At 36.8% G+C, this 26,514-nt stretch overlaps 1 protein-coding gene across 6 annotated transcripts in view; it reads right to left on the bottom strand.

The window, feature by feature from the left end:
- The window catches only part of FBXL4 (F-box and leucine rich repeat protein 4), a 55,857-nt gene that overhangs the window by 14,744 nt on the left and 14,599 nt on the right, over nt 1-26,514 (bottom strand). For all 6 annotated transcript variants that reach the window (XR_011808458.1, XR_011808459.1, XM_072036172.1 and 3 more), the window contains 3 exons: nt 25,877-26,222; nt 18,652-18,896; nt 12,058-12,271 (listed from right to left, as the gene is read on the bottom strand). Coding sequence is in view for 4 of the 6 variants with exons in the window: in XM_072036172.1 (XP_071892273.1) it covers nt 12,058-12,271; nt 18,652-18,896; nt 25,877-26,222 (805 nt within the window). In the remaining 2 variants the exon portion in view is untranslated. The remainder of the gene's footprint in view (nt 1-12,057; nt 12,272-18,651; nt 18,897-25,876; nt 26,223-26,514) is intronic.

Here is a 26,514-nt window from a genome sequence, read left to right as displayed (position 1 = left end):
GTTTTTTTATTTGTGTTTCTAAGAGAAAAGATTCCTCTGCGTTGTCTGTAGCCATATTTTGTTTTGTAGTGTGAAACATACTCCAGTGCAAAAAAGAACACAGCCTGGGATTCATACTACAAATAACTGTGCATCATAAGGTTTCGTGAGCTTGAAAACTGCAACAAGTTTCACAACACATCAATGATTAAAGTCTGTGGATACTTTCATGATACGCAGCAGTTCCTCACAGGAAAAAAAAACAGAATACATGGGACAAAATAACTGCTAATAAGCAGAATTCCTACAGGAACACTAGTCAACAATACTTGTACGCATGTGTAGCATAGCTTATATTTATGTTTAAGCTTGCTTGTTTTCAGAAATTTTAAGTAAAATACTTAGTTCTGAGTTATATTCTAACGAAACTCATCAAGAATGGGACCTTTTGTCGTGGCACCATAAGGAGCTATCTGATGTCTTGCACTGAAAGGCTGGCAGACAGGGACACGGTGTGGAGTACTCCTGGAGATCATTTCAGACATCTAATTTAGGCACCTCCAGGGACCAATTAGAAACACCCAACACTTAACTTGTATGGAACCTCAGCTTCCAGCTTGGCCTTCTGAGATTTGATTTCCCAAAGGCAGCCTAAAAGTAGAGGGTATGAATAAGCCTTCCTCACAAACATCTTTGCAGAGGTCTTACAAACCATTATCTGCCTGCTCGCTCAACTTTCATTTGTTTTTTAAAGAAAAAGGTAGACTAGGGAATTAAACATAAAAGCATTTAAAAGTCATTATAAAAGAGATAACACTTTAAAGCTAGAAAATGTGTAAATATCCAAAACACTTTAAGTACTTATTAAGCAAGTGCTTTATTTGGAGCATTAAACCTGAGTAAATGAGTGACTCCAATAGGAGGAGACATACCCTTTACCTCAGTGAAAGCTATCAGCTTCAGAACCGACTCACATGCTCAAATTGAAAATGAAATCCCCACGCCCATCTCTACAGACCTGAAATATCAGAGCTAGATAAATCAGTCCAACTGCACACCCAATTCTAAACAGGACTTCTGCAGGAATTCTGGTGACTCCACAGGAAAACTGAACACCTTGATGGTTTTCCACATTTTCCAGCAATGGTTTCCAGAGTGGAATTTAAACATTGGCCTGAAAGGATAGGAAGCAGCAACACCTTTCCTTAACTGACACAAACAGCTCAGAAGTGAATAGACACTCTGAGTAGTCTGTAGTATGTAAGATCAACTCCATAATTCCTCTCCTTCAGAGAAGGGTGAAAAAAATAGGAAGACTAATATTCATAGTTTTCTTGATCAGACAACTGAGCTAATGTGTTAATTTGAACAGGAATTTGGTGTCTCTTGGAATAGCTTTTTTAGTCCCTCTGAGAGGGTTCTTTTGGTACACACCGAGTTCACATTTGCAAAAGTCTTTTCACAACTTATACCTAAAAGCATTATTTTTTGAACAGTCATTTAAAACAAACAAAGAGACCAGTATTTAAACAAGCACTAGGAATATGGGCAAGAAGAAGAAAGCTTGGTGGAATACCAAGGCATACTGCCACACAGCATGCCAAGTCTAGCCTAAGAGTAAACAACTATTTACTCCACATTAGCTATACTGGGTACATTAATTCCTCTTCTGGGATGCATACATGCCCCCCCACAAGAAATCAGACTTCCTTTAGAAGCCATGTCTATTCTTTTGTAACTGAGGTGTTTTTTTTGCATATGTCAAGAAAAAAAAACACCTTTCTTTGAGTACACCTAGCCGAGATGCAATCGAGAATCCAGATGGTAAAGGACATCAAAACAACAGGAGAGGATGGCAACTCACAGAATCCACATGCACTGCGTATGAGACAACTATACCATGGTAATAACCTGTGCCTGTTTCAAGCCACCTGCCATAAAATTAATCTATCCAATTTTCCTTCAGTACAAGCTGAGTGGTAACACTCGTATGTACGCAAAGGAGAAGAGCAAAGCAATCTGACCTTGAAGCTGCAATGCAGGCCAAACCCCAGATGTCAGAGTGCTTTCTAAGAGGAGCAAGGAGGTACCTAAACTGTAGATCAGCAAGTTTCAACTGGAGAAAATCCAATTTCACTTTCTCAGCCAAGCACTGGCAGTCAAATCAAAGAGTCCCCACGTAACACTTCATACTCAAGCCTAGTAGCCAAGACACGTATAGTTGGGAGACTTAAGTTTTCCCTGGAGATAAGGTAAGGCTTGCCTTTGTGCCTGCTCCACTTCATGCACGCTCAAACTATGGAAAGAAAACCATGGACTTGTACAAAAAGCTAAGAATTACTTTTTATTTTTGGAGTAATTTTCATCCTACCCTCAGCGGTAGGAATTTCTTCTACCTCTTCTACCACACAGGCCAAAGCAGTAACTACTGAATCAATGAGATGACGGTGCAAACAGCAGGAAAAGGGGCTCAAAGCAGATGCAGTACGATGCCCTATCCTATCATCCATTCCCAGGAATGGAGGTGCTTTCAGATGATAGAAACATACACAGCTGAGACTGCACAATTTGCTTTATGAGAGACAACTGACATCAAGCTGCACAGAAGGATATGATACTGCTGCTAAACACAGACTTACAGAACAGATTACAGAAATATTTTAGGGCCTGGCAGTTGGTTCTAAACCCCAGAAAATGGAAGCAGACTGCCTGAAGAGTCTCTAAACTCTTTAAGAACAAACATCTGTCAGAAAGGACATCAACAGAGCTCGTAATGCCTTGGACGGGGAGAGAGGAGATTACCTTTTGAAATCCTAACTTATTCCATGTGAGAAAGGTGAGAGTTCTGCCCAAACATGAAGTCTTCCACTTTGTAATACAGGCTAGCCTGGAAGACGTTTATGTGCTACGTATACATCAATTGGATAGCTGACAATGGATTAACTTGCATCCTACTTGTCTTTGTAAAGACCTCAGACATCACATGTACGTTCTGACCTGCAAGTTGGTTTGAACAAACAACCCATCAATGGAGAAAGTGAATACCGGTGTCAGAGTAATACACTTGGCAAGACTGAATCCTGAGTGAACTTTTTCAGCATTTTCTGCATTCATGAGCCTGCCAGAAGTGAAAATTATTTCTGATGTCAGTATGATAAGGAAAGCATCCAACAGAGAGCTTGAATTTAATATCCTTCCAAACTGAACCCTTCCCCTGTCCCCCCTTCTGTCTGTGGTAGCTTGGCTCAGCTGTGAAAGACACATCAAGTATCGGACCATTTCTTCGTTGCAATTTCATTGACAAGTAGTCCAAGACAAATTACATAAGATTTTTAAAAATACAAGCGATGGGTATCATAGAATGGCCGTACTATAACAAAAAGTCTGAAGACAAGTATAATACAATGTGCTTCTGGAAGGTTAATATAAGAACTATAGAAAAACAACCAACTTTTACTTTTAGTAAAGCCTGCACCTTTTTATAAACTATGGAAAAGAAGTCTTAGGCTACTTTAAAAAAAATATTTTTTTTTGTTATGGGAATAAAAAAAATAGACTTTTTTACCACAGCCTGCTCAAAAGAACTGTGTCTGACATAGGTTGGGAACACTTGCAGTCCAGTCCCTCAATGGAGGGACCCCAACTATTTGAAAGCTTAAATCTTTCACAGGAATTTCATTCTCCTGCCATTTTTTCCTTTTTTTTTTTTTTTCCCTCAGTGAAGTGAATAATGACAGAAATCCCAAGCTCTGATTGAAGACTGCATCCTCCATTCTTTAAACTAGGCTTCCCTTGCTTCCTATGTTTTTAATCACAGAATTACTGATTCTCCAGCTAACTACCTGTCCTAGAAAAACTTCAAATTAGGCAAGACATTTTTAACATTCAAAATGCAGCTTGGGGTAGAAAAAGACTAATTCCACCCCTCCATAATTGCATTGTATGAAAGGACAAAGTTGTATTATTTTTTCCTTATTGTTCCCAAGTGATGATCTCATCTCTAGCACTCCCCAGCCCCATGCCCCCAACCCTGATGCCCTCACTTACGTTCCAGTAGTTATATAACATTAGTTGCAGGCAGGCATCAGATAACATGCCTATATTTGCAAGTTCACCACAACGAGAATATTGCATTTTTCCACAGCAGCATAGAATTAATATAACAGCATTCCTAAAGACCACGATTTCGTCTCTCATATTTCAGTTACTTATCTCTCTTTTAAAAATGGATCTTGAAGAGCCCTTGCAGTGAGTTGCCTTTGCATATAAATTTATGAGGTTGTTATATTTAATAATAGGTTCTATCACGGTGTTTTCCCATGTTTCTAGGTAGCATTTTAACATAGATGAGTAGAGGATGAGGAAAGTACTGTTCAAAACATTTGCTTTTAGGGTAAAATCAGGGTATTTAGGACTGCATTAGCCAGTTGTACCTGCTAACATTTAGACAACTTTATCCCGCAGTCACCTTTCCATAAGGCAAACAGAAAATCATCAAAAGATTTCTTCAGGTAACTAGGAAAGAATTATGGAACCTCAAATACCCAATACCCAAGCAACAGCTGTCACATGCTGTTTGTGTACAGTTCAAATTCACATTTCTCAACACATTTAGCTGAGAAAGTTGATACAGCAATTAGATGTTTTCTATAGGACATCAAACAGACATCATACATGGGATACTAAGCAGTTATATTTTGAAGGCTATTTATCTGAGAACACCTGACAACATTATTCTATTTAATAAGAATTTTAATAACCTGAGTCAAACTATTCAGAGGTGAAGGACAGAAAAACAGAATAAGGAAGATGGCTGTTAGAGCAAAGCATCAGACCTCAAGCAATGGCTAGAAACACGATGCATGGTGCAGCATCTGGAAGGCCTCTCTCCTCCCATGGGACCAGTGCTCTGGCACGTGGCTGGCAGGCAGAGCTTTCCTGCCATCAGGGGCTGTCCTCAGAAAGCCAAAGGCTTCAGGTTTTGGTGCCTGATGTTTTAAAATTTCAAAGTTCTGAGAGTAAAAACCTCAAAGCTAAGGAAATGAAGAAAATCCTTTGTAAGTTCTGCTGGGAGGGCAGTCCTGTCATGCACCCTGTGCAGAGCCCAAAGGCAGAGAAGGAGCACGCTTTACCTGGGGGCAGCCCAAAGGCCAGGCTGGCAGCACATATCTCCTGCATCCAGTGCTGGGGAAATGAACAGCTCCTGCCACTGAGATAACAACCTGACACGGACAGGACTGGTAACTCTCTTCCTAAAAGGAACGTCCTGAACTGTCCTCCTTCATATGGCAGCTTTCTCTCCTTACAACAAGCTGTCATATGTAACTCTTGCCAAAACGTTTCAGAAAATGAACGTAATTACTTCTAACTGCAGTGAAAACTAATCAAGACACTTAATGAAATGTTAACTCAGTTTTGGGACTTCTAGAAACATCTTAGTGAATAGTAACTGCTGTGTGTTCCTGGGTAAAATGGAGAAAAATACTCGATGGCAGCGTATTGCTGAGTTCACATTTTAAACTACTGCTACTACTACAGATGACTACAGTATCTTTGGAATAGCAATTTATTTCTGTATGTGAAACTGGATTAGAGGCAATTCTAATAAGACTCCTCACAAGACAAACAAAAACAAAAGATCCTGCAAGAAGGAATGAAAGGTTTAGAGAGACAGCATGTGTGTGTGTGTGTGTGTGTGTGTGTGTTCATAACCACAGGTCAGGCATTGGTTTAACCTGTTAGGAAAAGAAAAAGAGTAATTAGACAGTTATATAGTGTTAGCTTTGGTTTTCAGGAAGTTTTTACACCTGCTGGATTCCCAGAAAGCACTCGTTTTCAGACTACATCTATGATTTTGTGTTCTATCAATAACCCTCAGCATCTTCTTTTTGACAAAAAGGAAGAATCTTGGGTCAGTACATGAACAGTCAAGAGCACGCTAAAGACAACGTACTGTTTCTCTAAATAAAACTGGATCTAGAAGCCTAGTGAAACTATTCAAGTTGTTCGCTTTCTTTTGGTTTCATTTATTTTCACTTTCCTAAATGTTGCTTTTCAGTTACTCATGCTACAAGCTGAAAACAGCAAGGAGTCATAGCCAAATCAGAATGAAATGATGGCCAGATTTGTTTTAGGGAACTGAATGGCTTAAGCATAAGCTAACTTGTCCCATTTCATAACCAAACAAGTAAAAGAGGTCACCTCCTCCTTTCCAAGGTAGTTCCTCTGGCCTTTGGGAAGAACAAGATTCTTATATGGTCCCAAACAGAGATAGTACACTGAAAATCTCTAGTCATTTAGCTCACAAAAACACTTGAAACTCTTAAACAACCTTTTCTTGGCAATCCTTTTTTCCCAGATAAAAAGGTTGAACTTTATAACTAACTGACCTTCCTGAAGCACAGAAAAGTTTGTATTAAGTTACAGTACTGCAAGTAGACTGCCTGTGTAGAGTGCCCCATGTGTACCATACATACCAGAGAATCTCAGTCTTCAGTATGTGTATCTCCTTACCACAGGCAAAGCACTATTACACAAATTTTAAAGATGGGAATTGTGTGGCATACAGAAACTGTGCATCTTGCAACGGGCCGTTACCTCAGTCACGGATCAGGAGACCAAGCTCACGTATTAAGTCCTCAGCTAGACCCAACAGCACCAAGTCACCAAACCACAGTATGGTGAACACTGGAAGGGATTTCTGGTGACCCAGATCAGATAGCCTCTCCAAACAGACTGAAAGAATTGGCTTCTACACTTGCTGACAGTCCCTTCAGGGCCTTAACTGATGTCTGCAGAAGGAGATAACCATCCAGCCCACCGCTTATTATCACCATCACTGGTGTACTAATATCTTCCGGATAGAAACACCAACAGACAATTTCCATTTACAGATTCTTTCCATTTACAGATTCAAAAACATTTTCCTCTACAATATAAGCTGGCATTAGAACTGAAAGCCTCAAGCATCCATCAGCTATCTTCTTGGAAGATACAGCATGGAGAAGAACATAAGAGTGAGAACAGGAAAACATTTGTTAAAAATCAGCTTAGGGTAGCTGCCCTACCTCCCCCCCATCTTTTTTTTAAGCCTACTCTGTACTTTGAACTACTGGACTGTTTTTGAGATCATGAAGTAACTGATCAGCAATACAACTTGTCTCCAAAATTTTGACGGTTTTATACAGACATAATATGAACACCATATGAGCATCAGTTAAGAGAAGAGAGGGAGTACATGGAAATGAAATTGGAATTAATTTTATTGTTGAGTGCAGATAAAGCCTTTCAAAAGTCAAACCACTTGCCTCCTCAGAAATAGGCATAGTATTATTTGTGAGATAGGATTCAGGATGTACAGGGGCATCTTTCTGTTCTCTGCAGCTATTTGGGAGTGCCAGGGACACAGTAACACTGCAATTACTGAATTAGGTCAGGGAAAGTAATAGTCTCTGTAGCTGATTCAATTACCGTATTTTGATTTTGCTTCATTTGGTCAAATTATGCCTCACTTGTCTGCAGATCTGTTTTACACCTTCATCCTTCCCTCTCGCCCTTCACTTTACAAACTCCAATAAATGAATTCAGCCCTCTGAGTTTGACATGGGATCAGCAGGCATCATTAAGGCCCTGCATTGCCTAACCATTTGTCACTGGCTCAACCTCCTTCTGAGAACTTACTTGTTAGATAAGGGCTTTCACTATTTTTCACCACGTGTTTGTAACTCTTAATCCTAAAGATCTGTCCCCAAGCCAATGAAATTTTATCCATGCTGAAAAGCCTCAAACAATAGCTCTAAGAAGTATATCATTACCCTTAACAGGTTACTTCTGAAAAGTCTGTAGAATGTATTTATGGCAACATGAACTCTCTCATTGCTCATGGCATAAGAAAATAAGGGCTGTTACATCTACCTCTAAGATTCTTACTTATCTTCTTGGTATCTAAAATCCTCCAGTGCTGAGTTTCCAAACAGATGATCAAGTTCCAAATTTTCTCTTGGTCAGAGATATCTGTGATATAACTTGTAAATAAAACACGTGCTTTAAAATGTGTACAAAAAAAGTTTTGTCCAATATAATTTGATTTTAATTCAGTTCATTTCTTACTTCAATTATATTTATAATAAAAACTTTGATTTTTCTTCACACATTATAAAGAATGCACAATAAGATTGTATATTACACATGTATTAGATTAAAATTTACGATCAGCAATAAGGAGACTCAAGTTTTTCTACAGTAATTGTGGTTTTGGTCTCTTAAAACACAATTTTGGGAGCATTGTCTATATGGATGGAATACTTCAAGCATTAAATCAAGATAACAATCATACTTAAACCATGAAGACGTGCATTGCCCATTACTATATACAATAATAGCATCTTTGTTCATTGTGTTTGTTAAATATATCAATGCCAACAAATGCTTAAATTATGCTGTGAGTACGCTCTCAATGAATAAACATTAAGGAGTCATGTATCAGCAAATACCAAAACCACCAGCACAAAAATCTCACAAGGATAATAGCGGTCTTGAGCTAGCAGGACTTGCATTTACAAAGCATTGGGTTTAGTTTCTCAAAGCAAGTTACAAGTTATTTCAAGCAGATACAGAATTGAATTAGAAGCACTGAAAGCATCAGCTGTTTTAGTAGGGAGGAGCACGGTGATGTAAGATTTTTTTTTCTTGTAAGGCCTAAACAAGTTACTGAAAGTCACCGGACACTTGTTGCAACAGAGAGGGTAGAATACTTCAAGGGTGCTGGAAGCTTCACACTTCAGAAGTTTGAAACTAACTTTATACACAGAAGCTTGCACCCGCTAACTCAGGAAATAACGTTGTACATGGGCTTAATCAAGAATCAGCAGGGCTAGGACCAAAGATCATAAACTCTTCAAGACGGTACAGCTGTCTTCCAAAACATTACCAGTATTTTTCAGGCTAGAGAGAGAAGGTAGACCACAATTGACCATTTTGCTGGAAGCATACAGTTAACATTTGGAGCTTTGATTACAGAGACAATGGGAATGTGCTTTTAAAAGACAAAAATCTATTCAAAGGAAACAGCTAAGACCACAAGAAACTGTCATAAGAATTGTTCAGGTGATTATGTAACACTGTCAATATTATATTGTTTTCCTCAAAATCTGCTTTTCTATTCCTGATATGTAAAAATCAATCATTAATTTTTCTGCAGAGTATCTTCTGAGAACTTATACAATAGTGTCACAATCATAAACAGAAAAGTACGACAAATACCTTAAGTATCAATGTTCAAATAAATTACTTTTTTTCCCCTTCATTTAAAAAGTAAAAGGAAAGAGAAAGCAAGATGTAGTTTGATTAAGGAGATCCTAAACCTGGACAGGAACATAGGAGTTTGTCTATATTTGAAAAAAAATACCATTTATGTTAATGTTCATGTTGTACTTTGTATAAAGCATCACACAGGAATACAAACAGCTTTATGACTATACTGACAAGGATGAAATATCCATTCCGTATCTTATGTTACTTAATCACACACCCAAATTCACAACTAGAAGAACAAGTTGTACTATTTATGCAGATGTGCTCTAGCACAGTACTGCATTTTACACCGAGACTGATGACTACAGAGAATGCCCCTTTTTCACTGGCATCACAAATAACATGCAGAAAGGGGTTCTTCATTAAAAATCAATTAAAGCTTTAATTCCTATTTTTCCTTTTCTTTTTCTCTTTATTATTGCCATTTTGGCACACAAAAATACAATCATTTCCATTAAATAATTCAACTTATGTGTTGATCAGCTATGACAATAAATTCATCAGACTGATAACCATAAAAGGTATTCCTCTTCCCATTTCACCTCATTTCACCATGTTTCAATTTCAGTGACTGACTTTTTGTGTATCTTAATGCACAATTAAAGAAAATTATGATCCCTCATTGCACATCTCATTTCAGTCAACCTTTTACCTACTTTTTTCTCTCTCCATATTAATTCCCTCTTCACATTGTCAAACATACCTCAGAATCTCTGGAAACACATCACCCCAATTCTGTATCAAGGAGATTAATTACAAGATTACAATCCCTTCAGATTAACAAGTATCACAAAAGCATCCTATCCAAGTTCTCTACCTATCTCTCTAAAATTTATTTTACATGGTTGGCTTTTTATATTTACATTAAAAAAAATAATCAAAGCACTACCCTGAATAAGTTTCATTATGAATGAGTTTTCTTGTCAACTACAAGAAGATTCGTGTCCATACACACATGAAAGACAAATGAATCTTCACAATTTAAAGTTTTCAAAGTCAGGAAATCATTACCATCTACATCCAATCCAATTTCAAGTTCTGCTCAGCAAAGCAGTACCTGAGAAATGAGAGTTACCAAGCATTTTCAGAATATAGTGCAGCTGTTGCACTATTACAAATGTGATTTTTTTTTTTTAACATTACCTGAGTAAAATCAAGAAGATGGTATAATTTTGTTTCTACTGTTGATTGAATAATCTTTACTTTTAATACAATAATCTCAGATCATTGAAGATGCTCTCTTTTCTCTGATAAAGTACTTCTCAAACTCGCAGATCTGAAAAGGCTGTGTGAATTATCTCTATTACAGAGCTCCCACACAAAGTGCCATAAGGAGATTTACTAAAGATTGACAGAGAGACTAGAGAGTTAGAAACAGAATAGATACCCAGAGTACAGCAATTCAGAGTTTTATTCAAGGCACTTCAAAGTAGGGCTTACCAATTTTTTAGGTTGAATTGAACAATAATTATTAAGTATGTATGATTTCAATACATGGAACAAATATTAAAGTAATGTGTTATTGAGGGACATTGGCTTCATGGTAATCACCTACATACCCCACAGCAAATGTCAACAATTCAAGGTAGCTGACCCTTTAACTACTTTGCTTTAACCATATCACCACTACAGACAGTTATCTAGACTTCGGATGTAGAAGTACATCCGGTTTCCCCAAAAAAGACAACATAAAACAACTAACCTTGTAACTTGTGTTAACTGTTAACCACTTATAAGTGAAGCAAGATGAATTGTAACTTCAGACACCCCCTTAGAGATCCTGAAAATGAGGCATGACCTTTAGTTCAGCTGCTCTAATTTGAACACCCCAACACAATCCACTGTCAAAACCTCACTTTTGTGTAATGAAAACAAACTGAAGTAGTAAACACAAGTTAACCCTTCTGAAAATCTTAAACCTAGAACCTTCAGAGATGTGTTTTGTGTTTTTTTTTCCCTTCATGTTGGAGCTAAGCAGTAGCTTTTGCAGCAAAAAAAAAAAAAAAGCACAATGAGTATGAGAGCTTCCATGTAGTAGTAAGGTTATAGGATATGAGTAATGCTGCTAGTGAGAAGCAACGGAATTGCTTTGGATCCCAATTGCTGAATTTAGTAGGTTACAATGTTCATTGAATTGAGTGAACTACAACAGTGTTTACAATTAACATGTACAACATTCCATCCTAGACAGGAAACGCTGCAAATGAGTATAATGCTGATTTAGGAAGTTAAGTAATTATGTAAGGAAGTAATTTTTAAACTGTACTTGGAAAGTATTTTCCAAGTACAAAAAAGTGTGTTCCATGTCACAAATACTGCTAATACACAAAGAGAGTAGCAATCTAGCAATCCACTACCTGTTCTAAAGCACAGGATGTTGATAATTACCCAAAGTTACATTACAACATAATGTAAGTTACATGACAATTTCCCCGATTACATTGCCAAATACAGTCTGTGTGGAGTACACTTCAAAGAACCAGAAAAAAACTCATAATTATTTTATGATTTTCTTCAGACAGCCAGTGAGAAGTCACTCATGCTGCACGCAAGCTAAAACAGGCTGATTTTTTGGTTTGTTAAATTCAGAAGTTTTTTTAAAAAAAAATACTTAGATCTTTGAGTCTACCTTTTTTTTTTTTTTTTTTTAAATTTACCTGTGAATTCACATACAAAATTCTAATTCACTTCTTCAGCAATGAAAAAGTAATAATTTTATCAGGACTAAAAAGGCTTATCGAAAAGTTAAAAAATACTTGTTCCTACCTCCACTTTTGTTCGGTAAAGAATGAGACGCTTTAGGCTGCCCACTTTGGCTATGTGGTTGAAAGCCTGAGGTGGTATTTTATCACATGATGCAAGATTTAATTCCTGAAGATTTGGACACGTTTCAGTAATGACCTCCAAACATGTTTCATTCAGGAAATGGCCACAAGACAACTCAAGACGAACGAGTTCAGAGCCACAAACTTTTAAGAACCTGCAATAAATCACATTAAGTGAAAAATAAATGTGCTTTCTAATGAAAATCTTTGAATACTGTCACAACTTTAACCATGAAAAACGAGAAATACTTTTTTCAGCAATAAGAATCCTACAGACCACAGTAATTATGCCACATCAATTAATTAACAGAAAACGTGATTAGGTTAAAGTAAATTATTCGTAACCACTCTGAAGAAATTACTTGTGAATCAAATTTGTACAAACTCAGAAGACCAAATTAATGAACTGAGAGATCAATATTCAAAAATGGAAGGTGGTCTGACAGTTAAGGCTGTTTCATCAACGTTTACTTATGCATCCTAGATATTATACTTTTTGACCATAAAAATCTTAAGAAACAGAAAGCTACATAATGCTATGCATGACAGAAGGACACTGATGTCACTAAAGCAGCCTTAAAGAAGCAATTGTACCTTGAAACCAAGTTGCAAAAGCATCATCTCAAGGGGAAAAAATAAAGGTTTGTTTAGGGAGGTATTTGTCAGTGACACTAAAGAATAATGGAGGACTTGATATCTCTTTGAAGATCCAAGCTTTCAAACCTTCCCTTTTCCTTATTTTTCACTACTCACTCAAATCTTACTTGCCATTTGTCATCACCCTTCCTGATTCCTTTCATCTTGCACATTACCCAGCTCCTGGGCCTTACTTTCATTATGCAAATCCTCTGCAACAGGGAAAGGAAAGTAGGTTCCAGGGGGAAACCTCCACCCCGAAGGTTTCCGAGAGTCTCCCGAGACCTCGACTGACCTGACCTAGCACAGGGAACAGCAGCACTTCAAGTGGGAGCTTGGAGAAGACAACCTTCAGAAGCCCCTAATACTCATGAGCTTTCACAAGGAGAAACAAAGACACTGAGGAAAGTCAGAAGCCCCATACCCATAGGGGTTTTCCTAAGCATGGCCTTCAAATCAATTCTTCAGTATTTTTAGTGCAACTCCGCTGTCTTCAGAATCTATTTTAGCTTGTAAGAATCAGAGCTTATCAAACACCAAGCACCTGTTTGTTGTTTTCATACCAGATACAGCGAATTCACCTGTAAGCTAGACTGGTGAGCTCTTACAGGAATGTCACAGCTAAAATGACATGACAGTTCATGACAATTAACACCAGAAATCTAAACATCAGACTGCTATTTTAGACCAGCAACAGAGTTCAACACTGTTGTGGAAAAACACAGGATGGAAATTCCCTGGAAATCAGAGTGCAGACATATGGATTCATTGCTGATTGCCAATTAGCCGATTCCTCTCTTTAATGAGTGCTTTAACAACACATTCACACAGCTTCTTTCATCAACAAATTATCAGGTTTGTTTGAATGGTGATATTTTCCATAAAACCTTGTCAATTGCCATTTATTATACCTCTAGCTTCTAATTTGCTAACAGATAAATATTTTATGAACTATTCCATTGCAATAATAGATGTAAGGTTAACTGCCACATAATTTGACAGGGCTTGGCCATTATAAATATTGGTACAGATCAACACTTCTCCTGTCACTATAAGAAGTTAACATTACCAGGTCAGAGAAACACAATATTAACCTCCTACACTTGGAAAAGAACTCAAAGCTCACCAGCTAGGAGAGTTATTATCCTTGTAACATTTTATTTAATTTCATTACACTTAAAACACACAGACAGCACAAACAGAGCAATAGCAATGAGCACACCACTTGTTCTTCACGGCTTTACTGTCTTCCTGGAAAAGGTTCTTCAGGAGATATTACATAGAAAGAAAGGCAAGGGCGATAAGGGACACACAGCAGGGTACATGAACTGACAGGCACGAAATGAAGAAATGAACAAAAATGGGAGGAGAAATTTGAGGAAGTCACCAACCAGAACAGGGCAGAGCACATTAGTACAAACTGCAGAGTTCTCCCATTGTTTGCACTTCATAGGCTGCTCAGGGCAGAGGTTTTTGCAAACTTCTTTCCATGCAGATCTCCAAAGCCATAAGGCAAGGTAGAACATGGGGTCTCAGGCTTCCCAACAGAAGTGTCATTGCCTTCATACTTCTCAGACTTAACAGATACTGGATGTCTGGCTGTGACTGGGCTCATTTGAAAACAGTCAACCCCTTCCATCCAAAGCAGTATTTCTCTTCTTCACACACCTCTCCCTTTACTCACTGAAGATTGACTGGATCCTATTTACAGTATCTCTTCCTTTCTGCATAGTCATCCATCCCTTTAGTCTTTCTTTTACAAACAGTGCTTTATACGTGTAATTTCCAAAGTGATTTCCCTTTCACTCCCTTCATGATTGTTATGATCAGTTAAACAACCTACTGGAATCTGAACACTTACTTTAGTTTTGCTAGGCACTGGAACAGACCTCTCTACCTTTTAGTTCATCCTCATTCTAGACTACAGTATTTCAGTCTTTTGTTTGTTTTAAATAAGAAATCTCTTTTCATCATTCTGCTTACTCTCAAGAACCGTTGTTTGTCGTCTCCCAAGGCCAAGACTTTTTTGTTTTTCTTTTAAATGAAGTCCCATTGCCTCCCTCTAAACTATTCTAATCGTTAAAATGTTGTTTTCAAATCCAACATGTATTGAACTTTGTCATCAGATCTTAAAGCACTGCATTCAAGTATGGAGCTGAAGTATCTGATCTTGTGCTTTTCTGAACACAAATTAAGCAACTTCAATAAAAACATGCAAAATAAACAGTATTTAGTCTTTGCTTCAGTTACAGCAACCCCAGGGTTTACTAAAACTGTCAAAATTAAAAAACAGGTAGGAGTTTTAAAATGAGAATCCCTGTCAAATTGTACAATACTCATATTTTCCGTGACTATTAAATGCATGTTGCAGTAGCTACCTAACCTTCCTGCTAGTTTGATTCATAGCAAGCCATCACCAAGTCAAATGCTGTCAAAGCACACCTGTAATAAACATCAACTAAAGATTTCAAATTGTAATGACAACAATTGTTAAAGAAATGTTTCTGGATGTGCTTGAAATGTAAACATTGCATCATAACAGGGAAATTCTGCGAATTCATTCTCTCAGTACAAAATGTTAAAAGCAAATAAAAATCCTATCACCTTAGGTTTTTCAAGCAAAACAGCTTAAATAAGCCACATTACAAAAGATAAAGAAACCTGCATGCAGAACTCTGTTTTTAAAGCTGCCATCACCATTTAGGTGTTTAAACGCCTGAGCATCTATTCAGCATCTTGGTATTTACTACCTCCAATTAACTCGCTCCACTTCTCCTATACAGGTCTTATCCTCTCATGCTGATATTCCCATTGCATTGACAAATTCACCACACCTCTACTGCCACGAGAAACAGTGTTGATTATGTAATATGTAATGCTTTCTGTGAAATCTTTGTTTATTCCCCGTCACTTTGCATTCCTGACATTTGATATTGCTCAAATATTTCATTGCATTTGTCTTTTACTTCTCTGCATACTTTTAGTTCACTCTAAATCATAAAGTTCAGGTAATTTATATTATACGTTGATCTGAAAAATTTATGATAGTCATTTTTAGCCCTAAGGAATAGATGTTATCAATAAGTAAAAATACCTTCAGCTTTGCCTCAGGATGTTCATGCGCCTGAAGCATTCTATCTTCTCATGATAACACAGTATTTGCTTCAGTCACTTCTTAAATTACTCTTTAAAAAGTTTCTACTTTAATATATTTTTGCAAGAAAAAAATGATTTTTCTTTTTACAGTTATTTGTGTGTCACTTTAAAAGATGTAAGTACAAGTTACCTCTTTTAGGTGTCAGAAGAAAACAAATATAAACATTTTGGAAGATATTTTCCAAAATAAATCTCAAGCAAGAGTATCATTTAAACAAGCATCTACTAGCAGGAATTATAAGCTAAACAGTATAGTTGTGAGAATTAATCTAACTCCACTGGTTTTCAATTCAACAGTGACAATTTTAACACTAAGTGCTGAGAAAAATGTGCAAAAATATATAAAACAAAATAAAAAGAGGTTCTGCAAAAGTCAAATGCCTGTTATCTATTGAAGATAAGTTGCTCTGGTTTTAGCATTTTCCTGATTTCATACTGCAGCAATTTATAGTGTTTATGAAGTATTTATAAATTTAATTTAGAAAATAACTTTTTCCCCCCGCTTCTCCTCAAATGGAGAAATATAGGCTAGCCTTAAAAATAACATAATGGAGCTCTTCAAAACAACTTCTGCATTTCTATTTAAATGACTTGACAGCCATTCATGGTTGTTTATACAGCAGCTTACCACAAAATGGATCAATCTGAAGTATCGGAACAAGCAATTTAGGCCAGTTTGAACTCAACCTAAAGTCACAAAACAACTTTTTATCAAGTAAATCCAAACTAAAAGACACAGCTTGTTACTCCACAGGACACCTCGCTGCCTTACTGAAAATTTGCTTTGCAGAAAGAGAGATGAACAACAATGCCAGGTTCAATACCAGGTAAGAGCCAAAAAGAAGGATGAAGAGAAACCATCCAACTGATTCAGAAGCATTCATGCAGTAGGCAGCAAGAGAAGATTTTACACTAATAAATGTAGTCATATATGTCCTCTACTATTACACATAGAGAGAGAAATATATAAGTATTTCATATCTTCAAAGGACAATTACAATCTGAAAGTGTAAGCAAGTTTTTTGGAAGATGTAAGCAATTAACTGATAAAACAAGCAATACAATCTCCCCAAACAACCGGTAACTTCTACAATGCTCATATTCTGAAGAGTACGTTAAAAAGAAAATTTAATTGTAAGACAGAATTCCTAGGAAAGTCAAAGTACCCCCAGTCTTTCGAAACTCTTGTTTAGCTAATAACTCTCCAAACTCAGGCCAGATGAGAAATATCTAAAAGTTCAAAAGGAGAAACTGTGGGAAGTCATGACTCACATTTCCTGGATTTTTCAATACCCGCATAATGGTGATATAATTATTTTAGAACAGCTGACTTCAAGTCAGTGCTGCTACTACGTCAGTAGTGAAGTTAAAACACACACACAATTTAGTTAAGAGATAACTGTTTAAACTAACAGGAAGCCAGATATGCCAGAATTGCAAAATTTGTAGTTCTCTGAGCTTAGACATTCGTTTCTTTTAATACTGCACAAAATTTTTAGCAGCACTGCACATTTAAAAAAAGAGTCATGAAAATGAAAAAAGGTCACACTAAGTTTTCAAAAACACATTTAATAGCTACACATCAGAAAACAAACTTCATGACATCAAATTCTCAGTTAAGCTTACATATTAGATACATTATGTGGAAAACAAATAAGAAATCCAGATTTAGGAAAATTAGGAGGAACATTTGTATCCCATTCAATTAATTGATGTTTATCTCCTTTTTCTACCAACAAGCACAAAAGACCACAGCATAGCGCTCTTGGATTATACTGTAAGCTCTGGAAAAAGGAAGTAAAAGTATTTCTTCAAATCATTTTACTACCCCAGGGAAGGCACCCAGGCACCAAAAGAAAGACAACATTTGAATACTTTTCAGCCTTTTCATTCAAAAACAAATGAAAGCTAAGACAATTTATGTTTTAGATATATTAAACATTTCTGTTTTTTTATCAGTCAAGTTCACCTGCCACTGCTGATTATCTTAGTTGGAGCAGCAATTTTTGTATAAATGAAGTGCACTGGTAGATGCTGTTTAACTGATGCAAACAGCCAAAAAAGCAAGAAATTATACGTTAAGGAAGCAGAGAACATGGCTATTATACAGAGAAGAATCTCTGCATATTTGCTGCTTTAATAACCTACAGCATAGTCATATTTTCAACTCAGTGTGAAGATGCACACACAAACCTCCCATTTCCCAATGGGACAAATGTTTTAAATCATTTTTATGAAAATATTTGCATTTACATTGCACTCCAGTGATTACTTAGGACCCATACCTTGTAAGCATACACTGTAATCTGTTTATTACTGTAGTCCTACTGATGACTCAATCCGTGCATGGAACAACTGCAAAGATTTTCTTTGTAAGATGGACTTTCTGCAGCTTAGCTCTCAAGGAGTCTTTCAGAATTCCAGAAGAAAGCAGAGCACCGCTCACCACTGGAAGATGCCTCTCAGTCACTGGCAGTTTGAGGCATGCAAACTATATGCTGAAACAACAACTGCTTCCATATCTAGCTAAAACTTCTTGCTGTGTTAGCTGTTTGGTGTTTTTTGTTTTTTTTTTTGGTTTTGTCTTACTCTACATAAGAACAGTTACAAACTTTACAGTAAATCAAAGACATTTCTTGTCTTTTAATAAGGTTTCAATCACTTTTCAATCACTTAGTGACAAACCTGTGCAGCAACTCCACAAAGAGAGCTTGTCAAAATAGTTTGTACATTTCCCACTGACCTGCTAAATCCAGAAACAGAAATGGCTCCCCTGTTTCCAGTCCAAGATAAATTCAGCCACTGGATGAGAGTGCAGCGAGACTGTAGGTATTCCAGAGACGTGTCATTAATTCTCGCCCAGTAAGGTTGTAAACTGAGATGAATGTACTGCAGAGGATCGCAGCAATGTTGATACAGTAGCTTACAAGTTTGTGCTAGTCTACACAGGTCTGGTACTGTAAGGTGACTCAAAATCAACTGGATGAGCTATATTAAAAACAGAGAAAAAAAAGGTAGATGGTCATACAGCACTTGAAATGCTAAGGCAAAACTGCAACAGAATAAAATGTGTTCTAACTTCAAAGTTGTTTTTTTTTTTTTTTTTAAGTTAAAAGTAACTTCTCAAATAAATCACTGATTAGCTATTAAATAGGATTGCACTGCCTTCTCAATTTGACAACATATTAAACAAGAAAGGAAAAAGCAGATCAGCATATAAAAGTGACAGGAAGCTTTCAAATTAGAAGTTTGTTTTTTTTTTTTTACCCATGCTAATTTAAACAGCGATATATATGTAAACACTATGTTTACATATTTCCCTTCACAATGTCTGCACTTCCATTGATCAGAACACTGAATTGGCATCCTCTTTCTTCTCTGGATTCAGTTAAGATGGTAGCATATCTGCAGAGTACATGAAAATCATACCACGTCCCAGTTTCCCCACAGCTTGAACTAATTTAGGATTTATTCCTCTGCTCTAAAAAAAAAAAAAGTGTTTTGATTTCCACCTTATATTTCCTCCCCATTCGTGCTGGACTATGCAACTAGATAAAAATTTCAACACATTCAGATCTTCCTTTATCAAGTAATCTCTTGCTGTAATATTTTGAGAGCATTTTTGTTCTATGCCAGACTCGAATTTGAAATGCAAAACCCCTTTTTACCTTTATCAAATTGAATCACCTCAGCTTCAGAATAACCACCAGCCCTTCTCACTAGCACCACTATATACATTTTTTAACGAGTTATCTCACACTAAGAAGAAATATCCCGTCTTCTATCATGCTCTGGTTTTCCTTCTAGAGCAAGATTAACAAATACAGAAATACACACAAATACTCACTTTTGAAAATAGCAAAAACCTTCAACAAAAAACCCACCCTGCCCTAACTTAGATACCTGAGAGAAAACACACCTGAAAAATTAAATATGAAAAGTAATGCTTACTTTACTGTGGCTGCCTTTAACAGCTGTAAGCACCTGCACTCAGGTTATGTAATTAGAAGTGAACAATCACTTTCAAGCAGAGTGGGGGAAAAAAACCCTCTACATTGATTAACTGATTTCATTCAAACAAAAAAAAAAAATAGCTTAAACCAGGGAGAGTCCTGTGGCCCTTTCAAAATACCATGTTTCATTTTAATTTAAAGACTCATAAGACAAAACCATCAAAAATTGTAATAAAATGCCTGACATAAAACCAAAGTGAAGCCTTTTTCCAAGCAGACTGTACATCTACAGTAACAATTTATGCAGCTAGCTTCCACCTTCCCTCTTCCCCTCTACTTTTGGGAGAGGAAAAAAAATAAGTAAACAATTCAATTTCCTGAAAAGTGAAAAGTGTTACTTCCTACTCAGCTCCAGATTTAGTATTTGGATATCAAACACTCCACATATCTACATACTTTTCAGAAACTTAACATAAAATCCAATGCCAAAACATTGTGCTTGCATATACTCAAGTTTCTCTCAAGCTTGATTTCATGACTTTCCTCTTCCCTTCTCCTCCATTTTCCTTGCCCCTAAAAATACTCCTGTTTTGTTTTTTTTTACCTCTGCGTCAGCTTGATACTGTGGATCAGAGCAGACATTTCAATGTAATAGCAATGAACTGCATATACACAGCACAGTTAATAAATTATAATCAAAGTCTGCTCCCAGCTGACATTTAGGTTGTTAGCATTTCAGTAGGAGACACATCAAACTAGGAGCTAATGTAGATATGATCCTAAGTTAATATTTTGATTTTTCCTTTGCTCAGACTTCTGTTTTGCCTCATCTTAAAAGACTAACACCATTTTGGCTTTGCAGTAGGATATACCTAAACACATAAACATTTTTCTTAGACCACCTTTAAACAATTTTTCAATATTCTGAAAGACACTTTCCAACTGCTTTGCAACCTTCAGATATCCTGCATTCTGTAAACCAACTAAATATCTTGCATTTTCTCCCTCAGATTTGTCCAATATTTATTAGGTTTTCTAAAACAAACAGCTCAGCAATGAAGGCTGCACAGTTAGCTAGATTTATGCCTACAATTAATGTGGTGTAATAAATGTCTCATAGAAAGCAACACAAATTCTGTTCAGTGGAAAAAAGTTACTTTGTGATTTCTGAGCAGTAAAGATAATGGTGAATGGAACTATAAATGCCTCACCAATGTTCCTTTATGCTAACTGATGACTGCAATGGGTCTTTTGTAACATAGAGGACATTGCAACCCTACTCGACCCAAGATGAAATATCTAGAATGAAAAAAAAAGAAGTATCACTGAAAATAAAGTTTTCTTGATTTTGATTAAACAAATATAACAGGTCCCAAATCTACAGGCTAATAACCAGTAATCACTGTTAGTATGGACTGTCAGAAATTTATGTAGGTGTATCCTAGCATAACTTAAAATTTGATAACATTAAGTATGCGACATGATGTGCTGCACTGCGCTATGCTGTGGTCACAGTGATTCTATGAACATCACAGAATTATGTGCTTTGAAAATAGATCTTATAACACTGCTTCCTGCAAACAACTGCTTTTATTCTGCATTTATGAAAAATTACTGCAACTATTGTTTCACTTTCTTATAAATCAGTCAAAACAATGATCACTGCAAAACAGAGGAAAACAAAATATAGCTAATTCAACACTGATTGATCTATCAACAGCAAAAATCAAATAAAAAGTACTTTCTCCCATTTCCAGGTAAAACACTGCACATACCCAGTTTTAGAGATACGAGGAGATCAATAGATGTTGGAGATAATATCTAAAAACTGGAGGCTTCCAAATCGCCATTTGCTGAGTTGTAGGGAATTACAATATACAAATTCACTGCACTATCTACACACCAAAAGGATCCTGAGTCTTATCTGCCTTTTTTTTTTTTTTATCATCATAGTCTTTCATTGTAGCACCTTAAACATTTCCATATATTTTGAATTATAGATTCAAAAACACAACATCTTTGAAAAACCAAATAAATCTCACCTATTGCATCCAAGTTTGCTTGTAAGCTCAGGCAAAATCCCAATCACACACTTCAATGCACAGGATAAAAATTAACCAGGGGTGCAGCTTCTAGTAGTGCTTACCAACCAAGAAGTTTTTATTAAGAATCGTAGCAAGCAATCACTTATATCCAATAATATTCTTTCTTTGGTTATAGTATGATAATGCAGAACTTGACATGGTCAGAAGACAGCCCTTAAATACTAGTCAAAACTAACACTTCCACACTTCCTAAAAATTTCCTCCATCAATCCTTCTATTTGAGCTCTTCCAATATGAAAACACATTGGCCTAAACTATAATTCAGAAAGACTTAAATTATTTGTAATTTTTTGTTCTGCAACTAGATCTGCCACAGCTTAGGCTCTAAATAATTAGAACTGCTATTATGACATGCTTAGATAAAGGATGAAGGGTACATGTACAAAAAGGAAAAGAAAGAAGGCAGGAGTAGGTAATAAACATTCTGTGGCTTTTGATATTCCTCAGCATGGTTTAAAAAAAATGTAGTCCCTAGTTTCATGATCCCATAGCTTGCACCAGCAAACACATACACACTTAATAGCTTATGTGAATACATGAAAAGTGGACCTTGCAACTATTTTGCAACATTCCTTTTAAGTCTTCCTTTTCTTCATTCTGCCCACATAAAATGCTTCGGTGTTGCATAAAATGCAACACAAAAGCACAGGCTCTGATCTCCTCAGCAATGAAAGGCTGTGAAGGTTTTAACCCCCCTTCTTGATTCCAAGAACAGGAAAGCATCACACTGACAGCCTGCACAAATCATCAAGTCTCCAGAAGACCAGGGCTGTAGAGCTGTCTTCTCCGTGTGCCGTTGCTCAGAGCCTAGTCTGCTACGGCAACTGGCAGTGCATTAACCATTGACTGAAGGGAATCTTGTGCCATATGGTTATCAGCTGTTAAAGCAGCTTTTAAGACCCTTCTGCGATTCTCAATTCAAAGAGAGGCATAAAATCTTACCAATTAGCTGAAAGCCCACAAATATTTGTTCTGGAAAGATGCAAGAATTTTGTGATAAAATGCTCCTTCTTATTGCTTCAGTTCTTTTAAGTATCACTTCAGGGATGTATGTTTTACATTTAAGACCAATTTTCCCGGAATGTAAGTGCCAAATCCATATCTAGTGACAAAATTCACTTCCCAGTAGACAAAAACAGCTCATAAATCTTTTAGGCAGATTCAGGAAAAACTGGCTTCAAGGAATGATGAAAACGTCGTTCATACCTTTTTGTATTGAAAATTTATATCAAAAATGTATTTTGGACTGCAGCATGCAAGATTTCTCCTGCCCTTCCTCCAGAGGAAGGAAGTTCTTGGTACCTGGAGCATCTAAGTGAGTCTCACACTGCACAACAGGTATGCTGTGGCAGGTATTTCTCCAATTTCTTGGAGCCCTGCTTCAGGACTTCAGGTCTCAAGCATGTCTACAAAGATGACTAAGACTAAGGCCTTACTCATTCCACTTTACAAGCAATGCAAGTTGATCAAAGATAATGGGGAGAAAGAGACATGAAGAGGCTCCTAGAAAATCCTTACTCAAATTTAAGCTAATTTTGGAGAACAGATGATGAAAGCACAAGTACTCTACAGCTACTAAGGATCTGTCAACACTGCCCATGAGCAGGGAAGGAATATTCTCTCATCCAGTTCATCACCTTCTTCTAAGGAATTCTACACCCCGGGAGCTGAGCATTATTCTCTTGTTGGCAGAAGCTAACTGTACTATGACAACGTTTTTAGAGCACACACTGCAGCAATCAATCCCGAAGAGCAACATAGATTATGCTTTCATAGACTACAGAAGTTTCAGAAAGACACTGAAGGCAAAACAAAGACTGGAAGAACTGTCGTCTACTTCATGATTAGCATAGAAGACCATTCGGCTTACATATTTTGTGAATTATGTTGGGTAGAATGAAGAAGCCTGAAACAGCTCAAATAAGAAACAGCCATGTATGAAGACTAAAGACAGTTGCACATTCATAATCAGCATGAGCCTACAAGAAGAAAAATTTTTCATGTAACATGTCATAATCAAAATTGGAAGGAGTCGGTGGTTTCCTTACTTCATTGCAGAATTCAAACACTTCCAGAAAAATCTGACACTTGTCATTCTTGAAGACAGCATGCAGAGTACTGCTCCCATATCAGATGGGATAAAACACTGTCATACTACAAAGCACAACATTTTTGTTGCTTCAATACCCAAGCATTCCAGCTGGATCAAGAAAGCAGAAAACTGGTACTGCTGCTGTCACAAAACCAGTCCAGAAATACCTCTTTGTAGTTTTCTGATAACTATTCTAGCCATTCAGGTTCTTTAAATCAAAGCAAAATAAAAAAAAATGTGCTTGTATTGATAGACCATATAAATGCATTCATGAAACCAAACGTTAAAAAATTGATTAAAAAGGTAGCTGGTACACAAAAAGGAAAGCAGAAAAGCACAATAACACACATGGAGGCAGGAGTTCGAAGGAGTAACAGGACTACACATTATAATTACTTACACTATAATCTTGATAATCTGTAGAATTATGCAGAACAAAAATGAGATTAATCTCAGATAGGCAACTATTATAAAGCAGTTTATCCAGTCTTTTCAAACAAGACTGCCCAGATTTAAATCAAGTTTTCCCTACAATTAATATTGTTGGAATGACAAAGATTTCAAACACATTTACACATTTTAAGATGTTCTAGACTCAACTACGCCCTTGCACATGCAGAAAACTACTTTCTTTACTCCAGTACAGATATACAAGCAGCAACAGTGAAATATATTGACTGCTATATGGATTCTGTGGAGGAAGAAAACAGTAGTGCTAACTCACGATGAGGATAGTATCCTCATCTGTTATTCCACTGTAGCAACAACAAATAAGCCCTCAAGAACTGAAATAAGCTTTTAAAAGAAGATAAATACACAGGAGAAAGACAGAGAATCGTCATATTCTTGTCCTGTTTCGTCTTTACAAGCAGAACAGAAGTCCTGAAGATTACTAGAGCACACAGGCATCCAACATGGCCTTCAGCTGCTGAACTAGGGAGCTTAGAAACAAAAGACATAATAAAAACAAAATACTGTTTTGTTAGATCACACATTTCTGAAAATGCCCTGCAATCAGTGACAGTATCTCTCACCACCCTCCTTCACTTTCACAACTGAAACTGATTCAAGACAGAAGCACCCTGAGCATTTGATATGTTACCTCAGAAAACAAAACCTGGCTTCTTTTGCCAGCCTGCAGCAGCCTAAAGGGTAGGAACAGGACCCGAGGTCTGACCAGCAAGTAAAGACTCCTCTCCCCTACATGCAAACCCAGTTTGTTTCTGAGGAGGTGAAGGTGACCATCTCTCTCTTCCTGCTCTATGATACCAGTCTCTGTGAATGGCTACACTCCAGTAAGAGCTTCCAGGTCAGCACACAATATTCAGCAATCATATTTCCAGCAGTTCCAGGTTTTTGTAAGAAATCAGGAAAAGAAACTAAGCCAATAAAATATTTGGAAGCAAAAAAAAATACACATTCTTTTTCCATTTTTTTCCTGTATCATCTTTGTCAAATATAAGGACTAAAAATTATGTGTCTGTACTACTGGAAAACTGGTGGAAGATTCTAAATTCAAGAGCTAGAAGTTTAAGGCTAGAATAACTGGCAAAAAAAGTACATCAGTGGAGGGATTCCTGAGAAATAAGTGTTGCAACAATGTAAGCACCAGCAAACTGACTTGTTAATATCCACCCACTGAAGCAGACAGACTATCATAACTCAGGCGTAACTATTCTATAACTGCAGGAGACTCACAAAAGAATGCAAGGAACTATAACTGGAAAAAACAACAGTCTTGGTCAGTACCTTATATAGAGCACTTTCGCACTCAATTATTAAAACAACTGTATTGGAGCATAAACATGCTTTTCTTACCTCATAAGGCAGTTTGTCAAAATACCCATTAGTCGGCCATTCCCTGAGGGTAACAACGCTGAACTGTTTGTTAAGAGCGTCCATTCCACAGCCATACTTCTCTTCATCCTCATCTTCATCAATATCAGTCATATCAATCATTGAAGTCTTCAGTGAAAGCACGGGTTTCTCTTTCACACCATGTAGTACTACTGCATCTAATTCAGTGTAATAATCTAGAAGAGAACTGTTCACTTCCAGTCGAATTAAGTTCGTGGGGAAGTTTATTTGTTTGATACAAGGTGTGAACTGCCGAGCCTGGGGACCACTCACTTTTGTAGGTGCCTCAGACCAAAGGATTTCCCATCTGTGAAAAAAATAATAATAATGGGCACAAGTAAGGGATTGAGATAAATGTAACTAAACCAATTTCAGAACACAGAAGAGTGATTTTGTCAGAAGCATTCAGAAAGCAAGAAACATGGTTGAAAGGCAAATGAAAATTGTTACATTTTTCCCTAGCCTTGGTAAACATCCAAAGAATGAATTTACCAGGTCACACTAGTTCATAACCGTAGCCTATTTTCTCTGTATTGCTAATTAACAAAATGAATGGTACATTCATTGCCATGCATTTGTGTTAGACTACTGCTATACAC

The sequence above is a fragment of the Anas platyrhynchos genome, chromosome 3 (genome assembly GCF_047663525.1).
Source record: "Anas platyrhynchos isolate ZD024472 breed Pekin duck chromosome 3, IASCAAS_PekinDuck_T2T, whole genome shotgun sequence".
In the NCBI taxonomy this organism is placed as follows: Eukaryota; Metazoa; Chordata; class Aves; order Anseriformes; family Anatidae; genus Anas; species Anas platyrhynchos.
Note: the sequence above shows the minus strand (reverse complement) of the source record. Positions and strands in the feature narration are given on the sequence as shown.